Raw genomic sequence first — 21,101 nt, 5'->3', positions numbered from 1 at the left:
CAGCTCAGCCATTCCACAAAGATGAAGGCTTTTCACTGCCTTTATTTATGGATAATGCATGGTGAGGGAGGGGGCGGAGGTGGAAAATTACTGTTCCACATCTGCTTATAAATTATATTATTGGTAAAAACAGTGTGAAACAGGGAGGGAGAGCACATCTGTTTGGTGTATAGATTTAGCTTGGAGAAGTGTCTGTGTTTCAGAAAGAGGAAGGGTGTGTGTGTTTGGGGGGAGAGGGGTAGATAAAGTTGGAAGTGGTGGTATGAGCATCAAAATTAGTTTTCCTAAACAGGTAGGAAAACAGTTGGTTGTTTCTTAAACAATAAACTGGAGAGAGAGAGAGAGAGGGGAACCAACACTCCTTTAGAGTTAAAATGCCTTGTGCAACAGTTTACGTTACTATTCCAGTGGGCACCACTATTGTTAGACATTTTTTATGAGAGAAACATGCATTTGAAGGCGGCAGGATTTTTAGGGTGTCCAGTCAAACTGGACTAGTGTACACCCACATCCCCATCATATCACAAAACCTTCTTAGTTCTTTACATTTCTAGGACTGTAGGGAATTTTTTTTTAAAGCCTCTAAACTTTTTTGGTATGAGAACTGAAATTTCATTTCAGTGCTAGTACAGATTGTATTTCTTTAGTACATATGGACAATGCATAATAACTGCTCTGCCAGGTGCTACAGTGCCCTCTTTATATAATACACAGTGATTCATTGTTTGGGTGCATCCCCTTAAGAAAGGGGAGACCCAACTCTCATGGTTGGTTACTCCAAGCAGCTGGAGACAGAGTAAATTACCACACCATTTCTGCTGTGGCAAGTCAATAGGACTACTACCCATGTCAGTAAAAGCTCACCAGCTGAGGGCAGCACAGGCCAGCCCACACTATTTAAAACAAAAGTACAAACAACTTTAAAAAAAACACTTGAGGTTTTTTTATTCTTTACTTGGATTTTAACTGTTTCTAGACTTTGAAAACACTACTCTGTACTGGTCCTAGCAAGCTTTATGTAAATCTGAAAAGTAACCCGGCTAACCAGCCACTTAATTTATTTCCATCTGAGCTTTATTGCTGTGTCTCATTAGTAAGGAGTAAGTGCTATAAATTACTTCCCTTCCATGAAGCGAAGTAATTGGTTGATATCAGAAATTTTGGCACCTACACATTTGCAGCGAAGAACTTGGAAGTAGGTAAATTGGAAACCTCTTTTTAGCTGGCTTTGTTGGGCTGCATCAGGCATGCTGTCCAGTCTATACAAGACCAGCTACAATATGCTGTTCCTTTTGCTTTATGCTGCCTGCTTCTTTAACTGGAGTGTCCTCTTCTTTCAAACCTGGGACTCATGTACCGTCTGCCTGGCAGGCAGAGGGAAGGCTGCAGTCTAGCTAAGCTGACTGCTTTGCATTTTAAAAAGAGAAATTAACTCATTGCTAAGCAGCCAGCTTCTCCTTTAATATCCCAAAGAAACCAGCACACTTTGCCCATAGGCCCTTAGCTTCTGCAGTGAAAGGAATTCTATTTACAATAACAAGGAAACTGAGGGTTTGGGGGGTTGTTTTGTTAAACAAAGCTGTGCTATAAGCAATGCAAACAAGGCCACTGTCTGGCTCTAATGTAGGGAAATGCAGACGGAACTCTCCTAGGCAAAGTGGGACCACAAGAAATCACAGCTGGCTAAATCGAGATGATAAAGGAGGCCTTGGTCACTGCTGGAAGAAAGCTGAATCGCAGGGAATTTGCAGCCGGCACAGAAGTGAATTACACTGTCACATCTGCACTCTTGTGCTCTCTGTGCACTTCATTTGGGTCTGTGGCGTCTCTTTACCCTAAGCTTCAGGAGACACCTGACTGCTTCTAGCAGAAAAGGACCCTCCCTGGGGCAGACGGTCAAACCGGGATTTGCACAAGCCCAAGCCGGGAGGGAGGCAGGCAGGCAGCAGGCTAGAGATTTAACCCCTACAGTAGTGAATAGCAAGCCTGATTCCAGTAAGTGTACAACCAGCATTCCTGCTGCAGTAACTTCCCTTGGGAACCAGCTCACATTGCACCCTGAAGGCCCACAACTGCCTTTGCAGTCAGCCAGTTCTCTCTCTCCCCTGCATTACAGCACCACCAGATTCACAGGGCCACGTTTGCACAGGCCTGGGTTGGGCGCAGTGCAGAGATGCACACACCAAAGGAAGCCTTAGGGGCTGCTCTGTCTCAGGGAGCTCCTGGGTGCACGTATGCCTTGCTGGAGTGCAACACAAACCCCTCCATGCAGCTCATGGCCCCACCTCCTCTTCACCCCCTTTGGGGCACTGTGCACCCTCAGGGTGACACTTCCCATGCCAGTGCATTGGAAAGTCTCTTGGAGAGCCACTCTGTTTCCCATTTACCAGTTACTCACTGCATTCTCTCTCTGCCACATATCCTGAATCCATCTATCATAACTGGTATGGGCTCTGAGTCTATAATCCTTTTCCACCAGAAGTGGGGACTTCCCAGCATGCATCCCATCTGATGGGAAGCGATGAGTCAGTGGCCAGGACAAGTAGACCTGTACTAAAATAAGGCTTTTCAGTTCAGAAAATTCTACCCCAAGTTGCATGTTAGAACAAACGCTAAAACCAACTCAAAATTCAGCCAAACCCCCTGACTTCCTCCTGGCTTTGCACTGAAACAAGGAACCAGTGAGATCGGCCTGGTGTTAACACAAGCCCATAAGTTGATACCAGGTTTGCTAGAAACCTTTTGAGGAACCTGGTCTGAGTTTGTAATGAAAGCTGAAACCACAATGACTTGAGCCTGTCTAGAACATTTTACAGAGCTCTCACCGTGAGTTAATCCTGCATTACATTTTTCTTTCATCACTTAACACTTTGCATTGTGAATACAATTAACTACCTGGTTAAAATAACGGTAACTGGCACTGCGAATTATTACAATAATAACACTGGGTTCAAGAATAAAAAGGTGACTTGCACCAACGAACAGACTTGTCCGAAAGTCCTGCCTGACAAATGCTCATAGAATAATGTTTCCTTAAAAGAGGGATTTTTTTTTCAAACTAGTTACACAGGAGATGTAATAGCTGCAATGATCTTGTCTGTCCTATACATGTTCCACCCATTGGAAAATAAAAACCTTAATTACACGTTTGCATGAATGGCTTTGCTAATATTCTGGAAGTTTTATATTTTTTTTTCCTTTTGGCTTAGTAAACGCTTTTACAATCTGGATGATCCACTTTATCCAAAGGGACCAGAAAAGCTCTTGAAAAGCCATCAGAGTCACAAGTATAATTACTTATGACCAGCAATGTGTTTTCTTTTAATAAATGTTGTTCCATGGACACTCGGATCCTATATTATTTTACATTACCTAACTTCCTACTAGTAACCCTTGCTTGTAGTAATTCCTCTCCTGAATTCTGATTTTTGCCTTGTTACTTCAAAAGTCCATACTTTGCACATTGGTTTCTACTCAGCTTGCAGGTTTACATACATGCTTTACACGAATATTGTTCCTCTAGAAAGACAGGAGGGCAGTGTTGCGTGGCACCATTATTGGGACTAACCCCTGGCTGGCTTCACAGACTTATTGTCTGCCAACTAATGCTGCTTTGCATGGCTATGAATAGTTATTTAGATAAAAGGCATCAAGAACAAAAAGCAGCAGCAGGCTAGCTCAGTACTTCCAGCTGCAACTGACAAGTTGGTTTGGAAGGCATAAGAGGAAACTCTTTGGCAAGCATTTTGATAGGCATCGAGCCTGGCTTATTTTCCATAATCCAGCCTCTAGGTAGGTTCAAGGCTCTAGATACAGAGCGTAGTAATCACTGAGATACTAAAAATTCTCACTTTTCTTCGTCTCTGTTCTACACCTGTGATTGGTGAAAAGCCTTGATGAATTTGCACAAACTGTGGGAATTTGTGGGATCAGCAAAGCGTCTCTGCAGCTTTAAAGAAACCCTGTGACATCCTACAAGACTAGGGTGACCAGACAGCCAGTGTGAAACATCAGGATGGCATGGGGGGGGGGGAGGTAAACAGGCGCCTATAGAAGAAAACGCCCCAAATATCGGGACTGTCCCCAGGGGCGGCTCTAGCAATTGCGCCGCCCCAAGCATGGTGGCATGCCGCTGGGGCGCTCTGGCGGTCGCCAGTCCCGCGGCTCCGGTGGACCTCCTGCAGAGGGTCCGCTGGTCCCGCGGCTCCGGAGGAGCATCCGCAGGCATGCCTGCGGGAGGTCCACCCGAGCCGCGGGACCAGCGGACCCTCCGCAGGCATGCCTGTGGCAGGTCCACCGTAACCGCCGGACAACCGGACCCTCCGCAGGCACGCCTGCGGGAGGTCCACCGGAGCCGCCTGCCGCCCCCCCGGCGGCATGCCGCCCCAAGCGTGCACTTGGCGCGCTGGGGTCTAGAGCCGGCCCTGACTGTCCCTATAAAATAGGGACATCTGGTCACTCTACACAAGACAGTATAGTGGAAGAGAGCAATTCAGTACAATATTAACATCTGATGACACTGCACCCTGGAAACAGTCAAATATTTGTCTTTATTTTTTTTTTAGCTCTTTGCCAAATTTGCATATAGCATGAGTGACTAAGTCTTAAGTCAGACACTGAAAAGGCCGCATGGTCTCTTTCAGCTTTATCACCAAGGTGACAAGCACTGAAAAATATCTAAAACAGTAGATTAGATCTGTCATTGGTCTCCAGGCAGCACTAAATTCATATACACACACACACACAACTAAGAACAATCCCCACGCTGAGAAACTTGTAAAGGAAACATCTTTAGGACAACCACAGTAACCCCATAATCTATTTTAGTTTTGTCTCTTGCTGTCTGAGGAACAGCATTGCTAATGGTGTTCCTAGTACTGGCTGCTGCTTATGCATGCTAGCAGTAGTTAACTGCTGCACCCACCCTTCTAGGTGGGTAAGTCCAATGCTACTTTTTTCCTTTTGCACACACAGCCCAAAACTTTTTTGTTGTAGTTTTTTTTCACATTTGAAAAAATTCATACTAATGAAAACCAACACGCTACTGAGCTACATAAAATGAATGGTACAAACGTACATTTAAAACAAAATTCAGGACACTGACTAAAGGCGGCTTTATCAGAAGCTCACAACGTTCAAGTCGACGATGTCCTTTTAACAACGCTCCCCTCAACTTTAAAAACTAAATCTTGTCGAGAACAAGTTAAAATTTCCTCCCCCCAAAGTATAGCAATATCTTTGTTGTGGGCAAAGTTGTTTTTTGCATTCACAGATTAACATTCCCGTGGAATCCTTTTAACAAATGAGAATAGCCAGGTGAAACAGGCCAAATTATTATATGCATATTCTGGGCACAGTCAACCTGTGGAAATCTTTGTCAGAGGATGTTGTGAAGACCAAGACTATAACAGGGGTTTAAAAAAAACCTAGATAAATTCATGGAGGATGGGTCCACCAATGGCTATTAGCTAGGACGGGCAGGGATGGCATCCCTAGTGTCTGTTTGCCAGAAGTTGGGCGTGGGTGACAGGGGATGGATCACTTGATGATTACCTGTTCTGTTAATTCCCTCTGGGGCACCTGGCACTGGGCCACTGTCAGACGACAGGATACTGGGCTAGAGAGACCTTTGGTCTAACCAGTATGGCCATTCTTATGTTCTTTGCCTCATGATTAACAATTCCAGCTCTATTCTGATATTTCCAACAACTACTAGTTTTTTGCTACTAGCTTTTAGTCACTTAAGTAAGACCCACCTAAACACAAGGTTTCAGGAGGAAGTGCTAATGTTTAAAATCTCAACTTAAGAGCCTGATTCTCTTCCCACTTGCACTGTTGTAAATTAGGAGCAACTCTACTGAAGTTACACCAGGCTCAAACTGGCATGGGAGAAAAGAACTAGACCCTCTGTGAACATTCTAGGACCACATCTAGGATGAGAGACAGTCACACCCAGCTGAGAATCTACTGACTCAACCACAAAGCCCTACCCTAGTGAACACAATAAGTAGGAGTTCAGTTGTGCTCTTAAATGCACAGTACACACACCACCTCAGGATCTCAGAAAGCCAGCTGCTTTCTTTTATTTGTGAGCAAACAAATCCTAAATCGTATTCAAATGCAAATCAGTGCTAAAATGCTGACTAGGTGTTCTAGTTCTGCATAAAGAATCACTAAGCGATACACAAATGGGAGGACATGGTATGTGGCCTACAGGCCAATAGGTGTGACCAGCCTGGTGCAATTACGCAGAAACGGGAACGTCAAATCTCCTTAGTATAAGATGAGCAATGAGAAGAGGCTGCAACCTGCTTTAGTGCTCTTGCCTGTCCCAACAATAGTGGCTGAGGCATTGTGCAATCTGTCAGAGGAGCGCTGGCTCTTCCTTCAGAGAAGAAAGGAACATTTTTGTGCAAGTCTGGATCTCGCCAAAGCAGAGGCTTGAGGTAAACAGGTGTTCTCAATCTGCACTTAGCCTGTAACTTTTCTTTTAGGAGAGCTGACAGAGATGGAGGTCCTCATTGTCCACTACTTTGCATCTTGTGTGGTCACTTGAATGTATGCAAAGGGATGAGTATGAAGCTCCCAAGTCAGAATTGTGACATTTACCCTACCGTGGCATAGTGTAAATGGTGACACAACATGCAAGTCCATGGAGAATCAGACCCATAGTTTTCCATACTGTCCTCCAAATTCAAAGAGACTCCCCACTTGAAAGGTTCTCTGTTCAGCAATTTTTTACTCTCCATGATACTTTCTAAACATTATCACTTGTGAGCTGATCCTGTGCCCAGACCGTGAAATTTTAATGCTGCCTTTTATCTGAATGCAGATGATTTCCCACAAGACCAGAAGTTCAGTCAGCTAAGAGAAGGGCTCTGACACAGAGCCCATGTTACTGAAGGAGTGTCACTAAAATGAGTGTTGAGGGCAGGGCTCCTCAGCACCTCTGAAAATGCATCTCAAAAGCTGAGGTTCTGAGAATCAGTGGCCACTTTTGGCCCAAGAGACTTGTCCTAGGTCACAAAGGGAGCGTGTGGCAGAACCAGGAAGAGAGGCTGGACCTCCTGACTTGATCTCAAAGACCTGTACACTGGCCTCAAGAACTTCTTTCCCTTCCTTCGCATCACTTGCTGAATTCCAGCTTTCAAGCAGGCACTAGTGCCTCATCAATCGCTTTTGTGATCAGTGATTGCTTTGGTTGTGAATATTAAATCCTACCTCCTCTTTACTCATGAAGCACACACGTGTCAATACGTTTAATAAAGGAAAAACAGTTTTGGATCTGTGTTCACTCAAAGATCCTAGACCACACACCCGCTGAACAGTTATTCTGCAAAAGTGCACACACACACACACACAAATCCATTTAAGATTTTGTCCCTGATTACAGGTGTAAACACATCTTACTGGAATCTGTCCACAGCATCTTCTCCAAAGGACAGAAGACCTGGTTATTTATTCTGCACGACCCAAGCTATTTTTTTTACATGCTTCCTGCTGTGTTAAGTATGTAAACAAGAATCTGTCTTTGGTTTGGTAGCTCAGGATGATTTTGCACTGCAGCCAGATTATGCACAAATGACCTAGATATTCACATTGCCAACATGCAGAGAATAGCTCACATCTTAGAGGAAGACATAAGTACCCAGTGAGATACAATTCTCCATGTTAAGCCAACAATCTTGCTATGTTATAAACCACTCTTAGATCAGGTGGCAATAGCAAAAAAACAAAAGCGCCTGAGATGTTGATATAGGAGGAGGACACATGTGCCAAGGTTCTACACAGCATCCGCTGGAGAGAAACTGGCACATGTTCATCCCACCAGCCCCCAGTCACACAACACAAACAAACAGGAGCAATGTTTTGCAGCCTCGGGCGACTACTTGCTCTCCTGGCATGGTAGAGCTGGCAAAGCTGTACACCCCCCAGCAACACAGACATTCTTGTTCAATTCACGAACCTCCTGACCAAATCAATGAACAAGTAATAAATGGTTCCTAAGGAAAAAAGGAACTGGAAACCATAGCAGAAGTGCCCAGAATGAGGAGTGAGATGAAATGCAATCTGCAGAGGCCCAAAATAGGGTTCTTCACAGTAACTGTAGCATAAAACACAAAGCTGATGGATGCAAGTGGTTCAGACTTGTGAGCTCTGACAACAAACCACTGCTATCGGCTTATCAAGGGAGAGAAGTATAAGCAATTGTTACGTTTGTAGAAGATCTATTTGTGATTAAAAACATTTAGCTGTAACTTTGTCGTGTCCCAGCAGAAGCCCAGCTCTGAGCGTTAGTGCATGGTCCCTACTGTGCCTGCACCTTAAGCTGCCATACTGCCAGCAGCAGCCACTCAAGGTGAAGGCCATGACCTCGCTAATCGGTTTCCACCTCTCCAGCTAGCACCTGGGCCCCAAACCATCCCCATCCAATGTTCTGCTTCCCTCCTCGTAAAGACCTTTACAATACATAAAGCAGCACTGAACGTATACAATCTATTACCTTAATAAAGCTCAAACCTATATATGTTCAAAACCCATAATAAGTTTCTTGTAGTGGAGGGCTGGGGGTTGATCTGAGCAGGGAGCAGGTAGTAAGAATTAAAACAACCACTATATAAGTGCTTGGTGCTTGCATTTAGTTTTTGGTTTATTCATCTAAATCAGTGGTTCTCAACCTGCAGGCCGCTTGCAGCCCAATCAGCACACAACTGTGGCCCATGTGCCATCCTCAGGGCCATACAGGTAGCACATATATAGGATGCGGCCCACATAACACAGAGAGCTGTATATGCAGCCCACAATGGTAAGCAAAACGGACAGACTGCCTACCAATCAAACATTTCTCAAGCCCTTATCCCAAGGGCACACAAGCACAAGTGATCCTTTCAGTTCATCATCCCTGCTTTTGCTGCAGTATTTTCCTTCCTCAAAAGCAGCGTTTTAAAAGTGGGCCAGGATTTACCCAGTTGCTTTTCAGGGTTTGTCTCCACATGGAGTTATTCTGGAAGAGCTGTATAGTGTAGTCAGTGTAACTAGAGAGGCAGTGTAGTCCACTGAACAGGATATGGGCTGTGCCTCAGATAATCTGGGTTTTATGCCTGGCTTGCCACTGACCTCAGGTGAGTCAATTTAGTTCTTTGTGCCTCTTTTTTCCCTCTGTTTCGTTGGTAAGCAATTTGGAGCAGGGATTTTCTTCCTGTTTTTGTACAGTGCCTCACACAATGGAGAGCCTGATCTCAGCTGTGGCCTCTATGATTAAAATGTAATAAAAACAACTTTTGTTGTAAACCAGCTGCTGCAGGTTAGCTTTTGTTAATCCTTATAACAGGTGGCTCATCATTCCTGAAACAAAGCTGAAAGTAAACATTTTCAGGCCTTTGTGGGGAAGAGGCTAAATTACCGCCTCTCCACCAAGGGAATGTGGTTATACTGGCGCCTCAGTGCAAAAAGTGCTCATCTGTCAGCACATTTTTCCACTCACTGCAATGGTTGGGACAATCGTGAATGGCAGGAACACCAGAGGTGACCATTCAGCCCACATTTTGAGTTCTACCCCCATTCACAGCCAGAGACCTTGCTGAACAACCACGCTCAGAACTTTAAAAGAAGTCGGATGTGCTTTTTAGAAAGAGCTGAAGAATCTTCCACCAATGAAAAGTCAAAGGTCACTCTGCTCTTTTCCAAACCTTTCTAACCTACAAAATCAGCTCAATTACAAATGAGATCCAGGGTTGTGTTCCAAACATGATAGAGCATAGTTTTCTCACCCTGAGTGGAAAGGAAAAACATGTTTTAGCCCCTGAAGAAATGACACTAACTTGCTGACATAAGTTGATGAAAATTGTGTTCCTGAACATGTTTGGAGTTTTTTCTGTCCACACTAGTAATAACACTCTTGCAATACAGATGGGCAACATTTTTAGACCTGATTATTTCTGTAGTATAGACATGGTATTAAATAGCCTGGTCTTTCAGAAAGAGGATTAGTGGATTCCAATCCACTGCATGTAAACCAATTTTATCTTTCCAACTTAATATCCCCAGATTGTAGCTGGCTAACAGGGCAAAATCATAATCCTACAATGAGATACAGCGACAAAAACTAAATGCTCTGCGGCCTCGTGAGTTCCTGTGACAGTAACTGGGTGTGTTTTACTAACAATACATACTGACATATATGACAAGTCTATTGTTTATCTCCGTCATATTACTTACACCAAAACCTGGGCTTTGTTAGAATGTATCCTTTTAAATAATCAGGTTCACATTTGAACTTTTGTTACCAGCAGCTGATATTACTAAAAGATAAAGTAACATTCTAATTTATTTTTCAGCCTGTATGCTATTTGTTTACATCTTGCATTTCATTCAGTTTGTACAGTCAAACATCATAGAGCTGTTGTGGTGATTTATAAAGTTAATGTTTTCATGCTGCTCTGAAAATACAAAGGACTATATGAGTATATTCTATCAATTCTCTCCCCTGATATAACAAACCTAGACACAACTACTGCATTCATCTATACATTTGAGCAGCCAGGACTGGAACCCTTGTTTAGTTGCAAAAAGAGGTCCATCGCAACCTGAGCTAAAGAAGTAGTCCCTTACCAGCTAGCTGATCATCTCTGCCAGCCAGTCACTAGAAGGCAATATCATTAACACATAGACAGTATACTACCTAGTTCCTCTTCATATTAAGGTGTGTAAAGTTCTCTTTATGGTGATTACACAGATAGCGCTGGAGGGTTGGTTTGTTTGTTTTTATTAACATGATTCAGACTTTTGGTGTTGGGGAACCAAAGTGTTACTCGGATCAGAAAGCAAGAGAGAACAAAGCCCTAACGATTTTGATTTCAGCTAGAATTTGGGGCTCTGTCCAATCTGAAAGATATTGCTGTTTTTGCATGATTCACTTCCTTCTGCATTTTATATATTTTGTTTTGAATTGTAGCTATCATTTTTTGTGTGAAAACGTTTACTAAGCCCATATGTTTAAACATTGTCGGATGATTTCCCACTGACTCACCAACTAGCTCCTAATATAGACAAGCAAGTCTCTCTCCAGTGATGGCTGTGCACAGAATAGAAACCTCCATGCCTGAGATCAATTGGGATTCTCCAGGCTCCTCCTGGAGGAGGAGGGTGATCAAAAATCCAGATTGTCCTATAGACTGGGGCAGGAGGGGTGACTATCTTTCCAGCTAGGTAGGAAGGAATCAGTTTTCTTGAGAATCCACAGAAGCAAGTTCTCCCACCCCATCACTTCTCAGAGTCCTCTCAGGATCACTGACTCCTACTCTGAATATCCTTCACACACAGTTAACTGGATGCATCTCAGTGCAGTTCCAAATGGAGAGAAGTGTGTCTAGCCAGAATTATATACAATACCACAGCAAGCTACCATTTACACTCCATGGTGTGATATTGACTAGCTATGGATTGATGGGATGTTTTGAGTTCCCATATTGCTTCACAAAGCCCTTCTAGCATAACCTTGTGATATATGCTACAATGAATCCCCCTAAGAGAAGCTGACAGAACAGCAATTAGGCAGATTAGTCCCTGTGGAAGACAGCCAAATGCTAGAGCTTCCTTTCCCCTCAGCCTAGCATTGTGCTAGGCTCGTAAGTTATTTACCTAGGTAAGGCATGTCCCTAGGACTTTAATGTTTGTACAGATACTAGCCAACCTGTTGCCTTCCCTAGCTGGATGCAGAATACCCATAACCCCCAAGGTGGCTGCTATTACTTAATCCTATTACTAGGCACACCTTCAACATCTGAATGAATCAGGTCAAAGAACAGGAAGTTAAATTCTAGAGATAGGTGCTTAAAAATGTTTATAGCCTAGGTACCCTTGAGACAGGTGCTCTAAGATTTTGAGTGCCTGACAATGCTGCTAGAGGGCACTGGGAAACCAGTTAATTATTGTTCAGGGTGGGTTCTTATCTCAATAGAACAGGTACCAGTATATAAACAGTACTCTGCAAACAGAACAGGTACAGATTTGTACTGGTAGAAGAGGTACAAGATGGTAAACTCTTTTGGGCGGGGTTCACATCTTCATGTGTGTTTGTACAGCACTTTACACAATGGTCCTGAGTGTAGCCTCTGGTGCAATACAAAAATTAAATAAATAATGTATGCTGGAACAGCTACCGGCTGAACAGGTACAAATGGAGGAGCGCACATAAACATAGTGGTGCAGTGATAGTGATCGAGCAGCGTGCTAACAAAAAGCCTGACTAACGTACTCTTCCAGTCAGGAAATCTGAGATTGCATGATGTGGTGTAAATAACATATGCTTGCCAACATGACCTTTCAGGAAGCAGGGGTGAAGCAGGAGGACGTTCTCTGGAATCCAAGTCCTGCTCGCATGGAGTCTGTGCAGTGGCTTGTCCCACTGACTCCTTTTGCTTTTGCTTTTCCTTTTCCTGCAAAAAAACGTTCCTCCTCCATCTTTTCTAGGACTGTGCCTTGAATGGAGACGTGAGCAGCAAATCAGTGTAGGAAGCAGCAAGGCCTTCCCTAGCCATTTTGGTACCCTACGCAGCCCCCAGTGAGGGGGCTGTGGGGGGCCCCAGGCCTCCGTGGGCGGCTGGCCCCAGGCCTCCACGGGGAGGGGGAAGGGGGGAAACAGCCCCCCGGCCCCAGCCCACTCTGCTCCCCTGGCTCCCAGGCTTGGGGGGCAGGGAGGAACCGCCCCCCAGCACTCACCAGCAGTGTGGCTGCGAGCCAGGGGAGCGGAGCAGGCTGGGGCCAGGTTGCTCCATTTACCATGCAGTGAGTGCAGGCCCATCCCCTGCAGCAGCCCTCAGGGGAGTGGGGGCAGGGCTGGGGCAGAGCCGGGGTGGGAAGAGGCAGGGCAGGGATGGGAGCCATGGGGAAGAGGCAGAGCAGGGGCTGGAGCAGCACGCAGCTGCACAGGGCACCAGGAAATGTGATGCCTCAAATTCCCTGGTGCCCTACGCAGCTGCGCGCTTTGCGTATGGGTAAGGACGGCCCTGGGAAGCAGAGTAGGTACAATGGGTAACACGCTGCATTTCAGATCCCCTCCTTTCTGTCTTACACTCCATTTTCTTTTTCACAGTGCTACATTAAAAGCAATTTTCTGCTCAGAGAACTATTTTGGGAAGATGGATATTTTTTGCTCAGACAAACCCCACAGTCTGTGCTGCCTGACTGCTGAGGAACAGCCTGACTCCTCCATTGTGGACCATGTTGGAGGGAAAATAAGTTACCCAGGCTGCATTTTAAGGTGGCAGCATTCCTAGTGGACATGTCCAGTAAGTTCCAAGGGGATGCTGCTCTGAAATGGGTCTTGGAGGAAGCAGAACTGGGATCTAACAAATATAAATCCCCCTCTCTGAGGTCTTGGTCAGGGTAGAGGGCATGACACAGGTTGCAGGATCTGTTTTGAAACAGCAAGGCGGCTAATACTATATATTTGAACTATATGCTGCACTTGTCCAAGTAGCTACATCTTGTCCTGAGCATTAAGTGTTTAACTTTTAACATGATCACTGTCCTGTGGCCCCTTCTGCATCAAAACCATGTCAGATCTGTGAAAATCCTTGACATCCTAAAACAACACATGGGCTGTGTACTGTGTGCCATCCCCATTCAAGGAGTTTTCTTTTTTTAAATCTAGTCTCTGGTATCCTTTCAATTAACACAGGACCCAAATGCAAATGCATCCCTTTATGGAGAAGCTGATAACCATTTTAAGCTCTTTCTCTATCCCTCAGCCTCCTAAAATTGTTTGTTCATACTTTTGTTTGGAGTGATAAACGCATGATGAGCTTGAAAAGACTGGGACTTTAATTTTATGTGGAGGAGAAGAATAAGAGGAGACATGACAGAAGTATACAAAATAATTAATTGCACAGGAAAGATAATCATGTACTTCCACTTATCCTTTCTCATAATACAAGAAAAAGGGGACAGCCAATGACATTGAAAAGCAGCAAATTTACAAATGATAGAGATTATGTAGAACATAATCATAAAAATGCAGGGATAGAAGAGACCTCAAAAGGTCATCTAGTCCAGCCCGCCCCCCATGCTGAAGCAGGATTAAGTAAACCTAGACCATCTCTGACAGGTGTTTGTCTAGCCTTGTCTTAAAAAACCTCCAGTGATGGGGATTCCACAAACTCCTTAGGTAACCTGTTCCAATGTTTAACTATCTTTATAATTATATTTATATAAAGCCTTTTACCTATTTGAAGATTACGTCCCCCGCCCCCTCCATTCTTCTCTTCTCTAGACTAAACATGCCCAGTTCTTTCAGCCTGTCCTCATAGGCCATGTTTGCCAAATGTTGTGTCATTTTGTTGCTCTTTTATGGAATCTCCCCAATTTGTTCACATCTTTCTTAAAGTGTGGTGCCCAAAACTGGAGACAGTACTCCAGCTGATGCTTGTGGAACTCAGTGGCACTAGACATCACTGAATCAGGAGTTCAGCAGGATTCAAAATAGTATTAGAAATGTATATAGAAAATGAGAACATCCACACTCTGTGTTTCTTAATTCTTCCTGTGGAGCATCTGATACTGGCCAGCCTCAGACAGAGGATACTGGACTAGACAGTCCACATGGCAATTCCTATATTCCTAAATGCTGTATGAATGAACAAAAACTAACCTAGAACATCTGCTTTTTGCTGTCCAGTGTTACTCAGTGTCTTACAAAAGTTACTTGATAGTTAAGCTTAACAGTGATTTGCATCTGACTTGAATGAAGGACTCAAAGTTCCACTGGCTTCAATGCAATTTGGTAACTCTTGCCCCCTTTCAAAAACAGCTGTTTCTTGAGGCAGAAGTAAAAGTGGGGATACACTGGTGTGTTGTGGCACATCCCTACCCAGCATGCTCCTCCATCTGACAGCTATTGATTAGCTGCATTGATGTTCAAACTCGGATTATAAACCAGAAAGATCATATTTGTGAAGAGAATGGAAAAAACAAATCTAACCACCAAATACATGGCAGCTATTTTAGGAATGGCATGGTTCCCACCAAAAGTCCCTAGATCAGATCACTTTCCTGCACCAGAGGGGAAAAAAAAACAGTTGTATTCAAACCCATATAAGGCAGCAGTTAGTCGAGGTGGTTCTTTAAAATATTAGTACTGCTTTCTGTATTGTCGGGAGGACTCTTATCATCTTGTTAGCTTTTCTCTTTTTGCAGCAGTCGCGTCCAGCTTTGTGATGTTGGCAGACACACTAACCATTTGTGAGTTGCCCGAGATTTGCTTATATATTACAGAAAATATTTAAAAAACAAGGTTTTATAATGGAAAGTGCAAGACAACCTGTATTATAGCTGGAGCTGACAGCAACACCTCTATATTATGAAACTAGCCCGTAGCATGCTTGAAACTAGATGCTGTCTCCCCCTTCTAGGAATTAGTCCATAGAGGACAACTGCCCACTACTGCAATTGGCTAATGCTGCCCCTCCTTCAGCTCAACTGGTAGAGGTCTGTGCTTTGGTAATGAAAGTGACAGGCTAAAACACTCATGATGATCAGGGGTTGAATTTCGGTTACGTTAAGATTAAAGCTGAAACAAACAGAACTCTCTGTAATTTCTGCCTTGCTGCTCTTTAGTCATTTAGAAATAGGCAAGTCTTGATTTCTGATTCAGTTTCTCCCTCTTCCCTCCCAACACATTGATTGTCATCAGGCTGTGGGAAATAGCCACTCATTGTGCCATGTTTGTTTTACAAGGTAAACTTTATTATGGGGGAGTTTTTCAACGACACAAGTGACAGATAGGGACCTAGCTCCCACTGAAATTCAATGCCAGTTGTCTCTCTGAAAATCTCCCCAGGAACTTTTAGATGCATATGAAAATGTTCACCTTCAAACTCAGATTGATCATTGCTGTTCAATGAGGTATAACTACATCCCACACTTTCCTGGGACTACAGGTGCTTCCAGATAAACCAGACTGTCTTCAGGCTGAGTACCACTGAAATCCATGGTAAAGCTCCCACTGACTTTAGTGACAGGATGATCAAGCCAATAGATGGTTGAGATAAACTAAGTATTTTAAATGGCTCACACTCACTATAGGGTCACTCTGACACAGTGGCCAGCATTCTCACCACCAGGTACGGAGGTCACAGTGTGGAGTCCATTCTAAATCTTAAGACTGTAGCCACTACGTACGTTGCAGCGCTCTGCAAGAAGCCTGCTGAAATACTAGAAGCCAAGGGCATGTTAAATTGGGATCTCTTCTGCTCATGACACTTTATCAAAGGGACTATGGTGCAAACTTTCCCATAGATAAAAATTAATAAACCTGGCTGCAATGTCTAAGGTTGTGTGAGAACTATTCCAGGTCACAAAAATGTGGCTTCACTTGCCTCAACAGTCATTGTAAACAGTATTTAACTCATTACACCTCTACCCCGATATAACGCTGTCCTCGGAAGCCAAAAAATCTTACCACGTTATAGGTGAAACTGCATTATATCGAACTTGCTTTGATCTGCCGGAGTGCGCAGCCCCCCCCCGCCCCTCTCCCAAGAGCACTGCTTTACCACATTATATCCAAATTTGTGTTATATTGGGTTGCATTATATCGGGGTAGAGGTGTACTTTGTAGAGTAGTTTGAGAAACCTAGAGGAGGAAAGATGCTATAAAAGCTCCCCTTTTTATCCTAAAGTAGGAATACCCTGTGCTGAGCCATGCCATGCCCCAGCAAAGGGAAGTTTTTTTGCCAATAAACTTGCATCATGCATGAAGCTGGCTATGGAGGATGGAAAGAACTGCAATTATCAGTTAGAGAAATAACAGACTAAGGAAAAAGAATGATGGTAGGATCCTTGTTAGCAAAGTTGGATTTTTACATCCAAAAGCAAGTTAACATTCAAAGCAGTTTATTCAAAGAGGATCTACTTACTAATGAGGCCTCCTTGAAACAAGTCATCCCCATAACTTTTTTAACTCTCTTCCTAGGAAACATTTTAAATACATTTAAGTGTATACATCTTTGAAATTTCTATTCAAATAGTGTTTTCAAAACATAATTACTCCAGGCAAAAAACAAACACAAAGCCCCCAGTATTCCCAGCACCAATGTGAACAGACTTGTGCTATTTTTACCAGTGTTTGGCATCTATCCTAAATCAGCTGTAAAGCAGAGGAAGATGACCCTTTACCCGCTGATCTCCTCTGCAAATCCACCAATACAATCTTCACAGGTTTCTTATTAAGATATCCAAGAACAGCAGTGGGATGTTATGGAGTAGAAGCTTCTCCAGGATTTCTGTATCAGATTACACCGGGGTATTTTTGCCTCTGGGCAACAAGAACATACATCTTCAGTATTTTGAAAAAAAATTGTAACATCAGTGATTTTATGAGAATTAAAAAAAACAAAGTTAAATTCCTTGAAACACAGAAACTATCATGTAGCTACATCACAAAATATATGATGATGTGTTGCTGGACTATGTAATGCCAAATCACACAGCAGATGCCCTGTCATTAATCTCACATACCACACAAAACACAGGGATTTTGAACATACATTTTCTGTTCATGCCAGGGGATGTTTTACCTAAGCAAATATATTCTCTTTGCTCTTTGATTGCAAGATTCTAGGGATAGGGAGCATGTCTACTTCATGTACTGTACAGGGCCGTGTACATTTTCAGCAGGCTACAAAAAAGTAATTTCTATTTTGAATCAGCTCTCGTTTCTACAGGTAATAATTTCTTTGAGCTCTCCCCAGTCTATCTATCTAGGTACTTATACTGCACTCAACACTGTAGTAATAGGAAATACCTTATTGTGCCTCTGAAATAATCTCACTGGTCAGCCATTAATATCAATAAATAAGTGAAATGATACCATAGCTACTCAATCAGCTGTGCAGTATTACTATATTTTTCTCAAAAGGAGAATATTCTATTTGCTTGTTTGTTTTTAAGGCACACAAAAAAACTGCTGCAAGCTTATACTTCCATTTCCACTATGGTTTGCCATCCAAAACCATTTCAGTAATGCCCATTGATGTGGGTGTGTGCATATGCAAGCAATGACTCATAGTGACCTTCCATCTTGTCTGCAAGAATTTACAACCATATAAAATTCACAGCAACAGCTATTACCCTTAAGCTACTACATAATTACCAAAAAGAACACCCCAAATATGCATCCAAAAAGCAGCCGGGTCCATTCTGCTGCTAAGACTGAAAACAAAATGTTATCTGTTAACAGTTGTACAACTGATTACATTTTAAGTGTCCCTTTACTAATGAAAGGTTTGTTCACTGGCTATTTAAAATTATATGTAAATATTCTTTCAATTCCAATGAGTGGCTCTGTTTAAGTGTAGATACAGCACCTAAGTTTCACCATTAAGTGAAAAGTGGTGTACCAAAAAGAAAAGTTAGCTCTGCAGAAAGTACCATTAGTAACTTGGGGCGGTTTTGAACTTTTTGCATATGAGCTTTCTTTGAAATAGTGCCAGCGCCTCAGGAAGGCGAGTTTATTTAAATATCAACATATACCTCCCTTCTTGGTTAATGAGTAAGAATTCACGATGCCTCCGAAAAGAATCTGGGCTCGGTCCCGCAGGCTGCTGCGCACCTTTCCCTCCCAGGGGAGTCAGGGAGAGTGGAGGGCACCCAGTTGTGTCTCTGAAAATCTCCCCCGTAACTTTTAGATGCATATGAAAATGTTCACCTTCAAACTCAGATCTGGCACCATCCGGTGCTGGACGGGCACCCGTGGAATATTTTACGTGGCGGGTTTCTATTAGATACATCAAAGCAGCCACAGGGTGAGGGACAGCAGCGATCGCCCCCCCGCAGCCTCCAGCAGCGCATCAGGATTGGACTGGGTGGGTCCCCACTGGCTGCGCTCATGCGCGTAACCCAGGGCGCACGGCGGCTCCCTGCTACCCAGGGACGGGACCCCAGCTCCGGAGTCCAGGGCGCTCATGTGCCGGGGGCACACGGGCTCCCCGGGGCTCGGCTGCATCCCAGCTCCTGCCCTTCTGCGGAAGCTGGAGGGCTCCATCCTGAGTCGCTGGCGTCCAGGCGGAGCTTCCCATTGTCCCCACCGGAGGCGGGATCGGGTCCTTGTCCCCCCAACTTCCCAGACGGGCCTGCAAAGACTCTTTCCTGCGCCCCCAGCAGCTGGCGAGGAGGGACCGACACGTCCCCGCTCTGCCCCGCTGGAACAGGGCAGCTGCGGCGCCCGGGGCTGTCTCCAGCGGGGAGCGGCCGATGCAGACGAGCCCGGAGCAAGCGCAGGCACCCGCCTCCCGCTTGCCCCAAGCACCCCCGAGCCCCGCCGTATGGCGCTCGTCTCGGACCTACCTGCAGCTGTTGCTTAAAGGCAGGAGGCGACTTGGCGAGTTGCTGCAGCGCCCGGCTGGCTGAAGGAAGCTGGCGCAGAGGGGCTGGCGGTGGGCAGGCAGGGCTGGGGCGGGGGTGGGCAGGGCCTTGCACGTGGGCACCGAGTGATTCGCGGCTCGGTCCTCCACTGAGCAGCAGGAGGAGGATCCTGGCGTGGGGCTGGGCCAGCAGCCGGGCCATGGAGGGCTGGCGGCGCTGTGTCTGTGTAGCAGCCAGGACGGAGGCAGAAGCAACAGGAGGAAGCCGGTGAGGTTAGGTGCATAAGGATAGAGAGGATGTATCCACCTCCTTGTGCAGCAGCCCTTTGCTGTGGTCCGAGAAGCAAAAGGACACAACAACCGAGCTAATTGGATGTGAACTATTCGAGCTCGTTTCATTTCAGTGTAATCGCAGCTGCTGAGGATGATTTGCATGAGCAAGTAGTGCTGGTGGTCTGAGTAGATAAATTAATGAGCTTCATCTAGATTCCTAAGGGCTTTTGGATCCAGCCCCAGCCTTAACATTGGTGGGGCCTTGGCCGATTCCACTACAGGAGGGAGAACTGGGTTGTGACCTGCTGAAGTTGTCTGTGGGGTCCTCAAATGTCCAACAGCCCGGGCAGCTGCCTGCCTGGCACATGCTCTTTCATCATAGTCCTGTTAGGAGCTGTAATTTTGGAGAACTGTATACAAATTAGAAACAACTGACAAACTTTTTTTACAGGTCCCAGACTTCACTAAAACCATTGCTACACTTGACACTAATTGGCTGCCTTATTAGAAGCATCAGCAGTGACCAAGAACTGAATGGACCATGGGGATTGATGGACCATCCAGGTCAAGGATGAAGCACATGAGCATGGGTTAAAAAGGCAGTTAGAGGGGAAAAAAGATGTCTTAAAAATTGGAAGTCAAATCCTGCTGAGGAAAATAGAAAGGAACAAAAACTCTGGCAAGTCACGCGTAAAAGTCTAGTTAGGCAGGTTAAAAAAGAATTTGAAGAGCTACTAGGAAAAGACACAGAAACTAACTGCAATTTTTTTTAAGTCCATCAGAAGCAGGAAGCCTGCCAAACAATCAGTGGAGCCACTGGACGACAGAGGTGCTAAAGGAGCACTCAAGGAAGACAAGGCCATTGTGGAGAAGCTAGATGACTTCTTTGCATCTGTCTTCACTGCCAAGGATGCGAGGGAAATTCTCACACCTGAGCCATTCTTTTTAGGTGACAAATCTGAGGAATGTCCCAGACAGTGGTGTCTAGAGAGGAGGCTTTGGAACAGATTGATAAATTAAGCAGTAATACGTCACCAGGCCCAGATGGTATTCACTCAAGAGAACTCTGAAAGAACTCAAATATGAAATTGCAGAACTACTAAACTATGGTGTGTAATCTATCACTGGAAATCAGCCTCTGTACCAGATGACTGGAGGATAGCTAATGTAACACCAATTTTTTTTAAAAGGCTCATGGGGTGATCTGGCAATTAGACGCCAGTAAGCCTAACTTCAGTACCCGGCAAATTGGTTGAAGCTACAGTAAAGAACAGAATTATCAGACACATAGATGGATGTAATGAATTGGGGAAGTGTCAAAATGGCTTTCGTAAAGGGAAATCATGCCTCACCAATCTATTAGAAGTCTTTGAGGGGGTCAACAAATGCTGGCAAGGGTGATCCAGTAGATATAGTGTACCTGGATTTTCAGAAAACTTTTGGCAAGTTTGGCAAATCCATGGTATG

At 44.5% G+C, this 21,101-nt stretch overlaps 1 protein-coding gene across 3 annotated transcripts in view; it reads right to left on the bottom strand.

Annotated features, from left to right (window-relative positions):
- The window catches only part of GSN (gelsolin), a 45,069-nt gene extending 25,258 nt beyond the window's left edge, over positions 1–19,811 (bottom strand). Inside the window, exons 1-2 of one of the 3 annotated variants that reach the window (XM_039506279.1) lie at positions 19,345–19,811; positions 16,917–16,968 (exon numbers count right to left, since the gene is read on the bottom strand). In XM_039506279.1, coding sequence (XP_039362213.1) covers positions 16,917–16,968; positions 19,345–19,796 — 504 coding nt within the window. In that variant the 5' untranslated portion in view covers positions 19,797–19,811. Of the gene's footprint in view, positions 1–16,916; positions 16,969–17,175; positions 17,315–19,344 lie in introns of all 3 variants that reach the window. The other 2 variants (XM_039506282.1, XM_039506280.1) reach the window with 2 other exon arrangements.
- Positions 19,812–21,101: the final 1,290 nt, after the last annotated feature.

Source organism: Mauremys reevesii, linkage group 19 (genome assembly GCF_016161935.1).
Source record: "Mauremys reevesii isolate NIE-2019 linkage group 19, ASM1616193v1, whole genome shotgun sequence".
Classification (NCBI taxonomy): Eukaryota; Metazoa; Chordata; order Testudines; family Geoemydidae; genus Mauremys; species Mauremys reevesii.
Note: the sequence above shows the minus strand (reverse complement) of the source record. Positions and strands in the feature narration are given on the sequence as shown.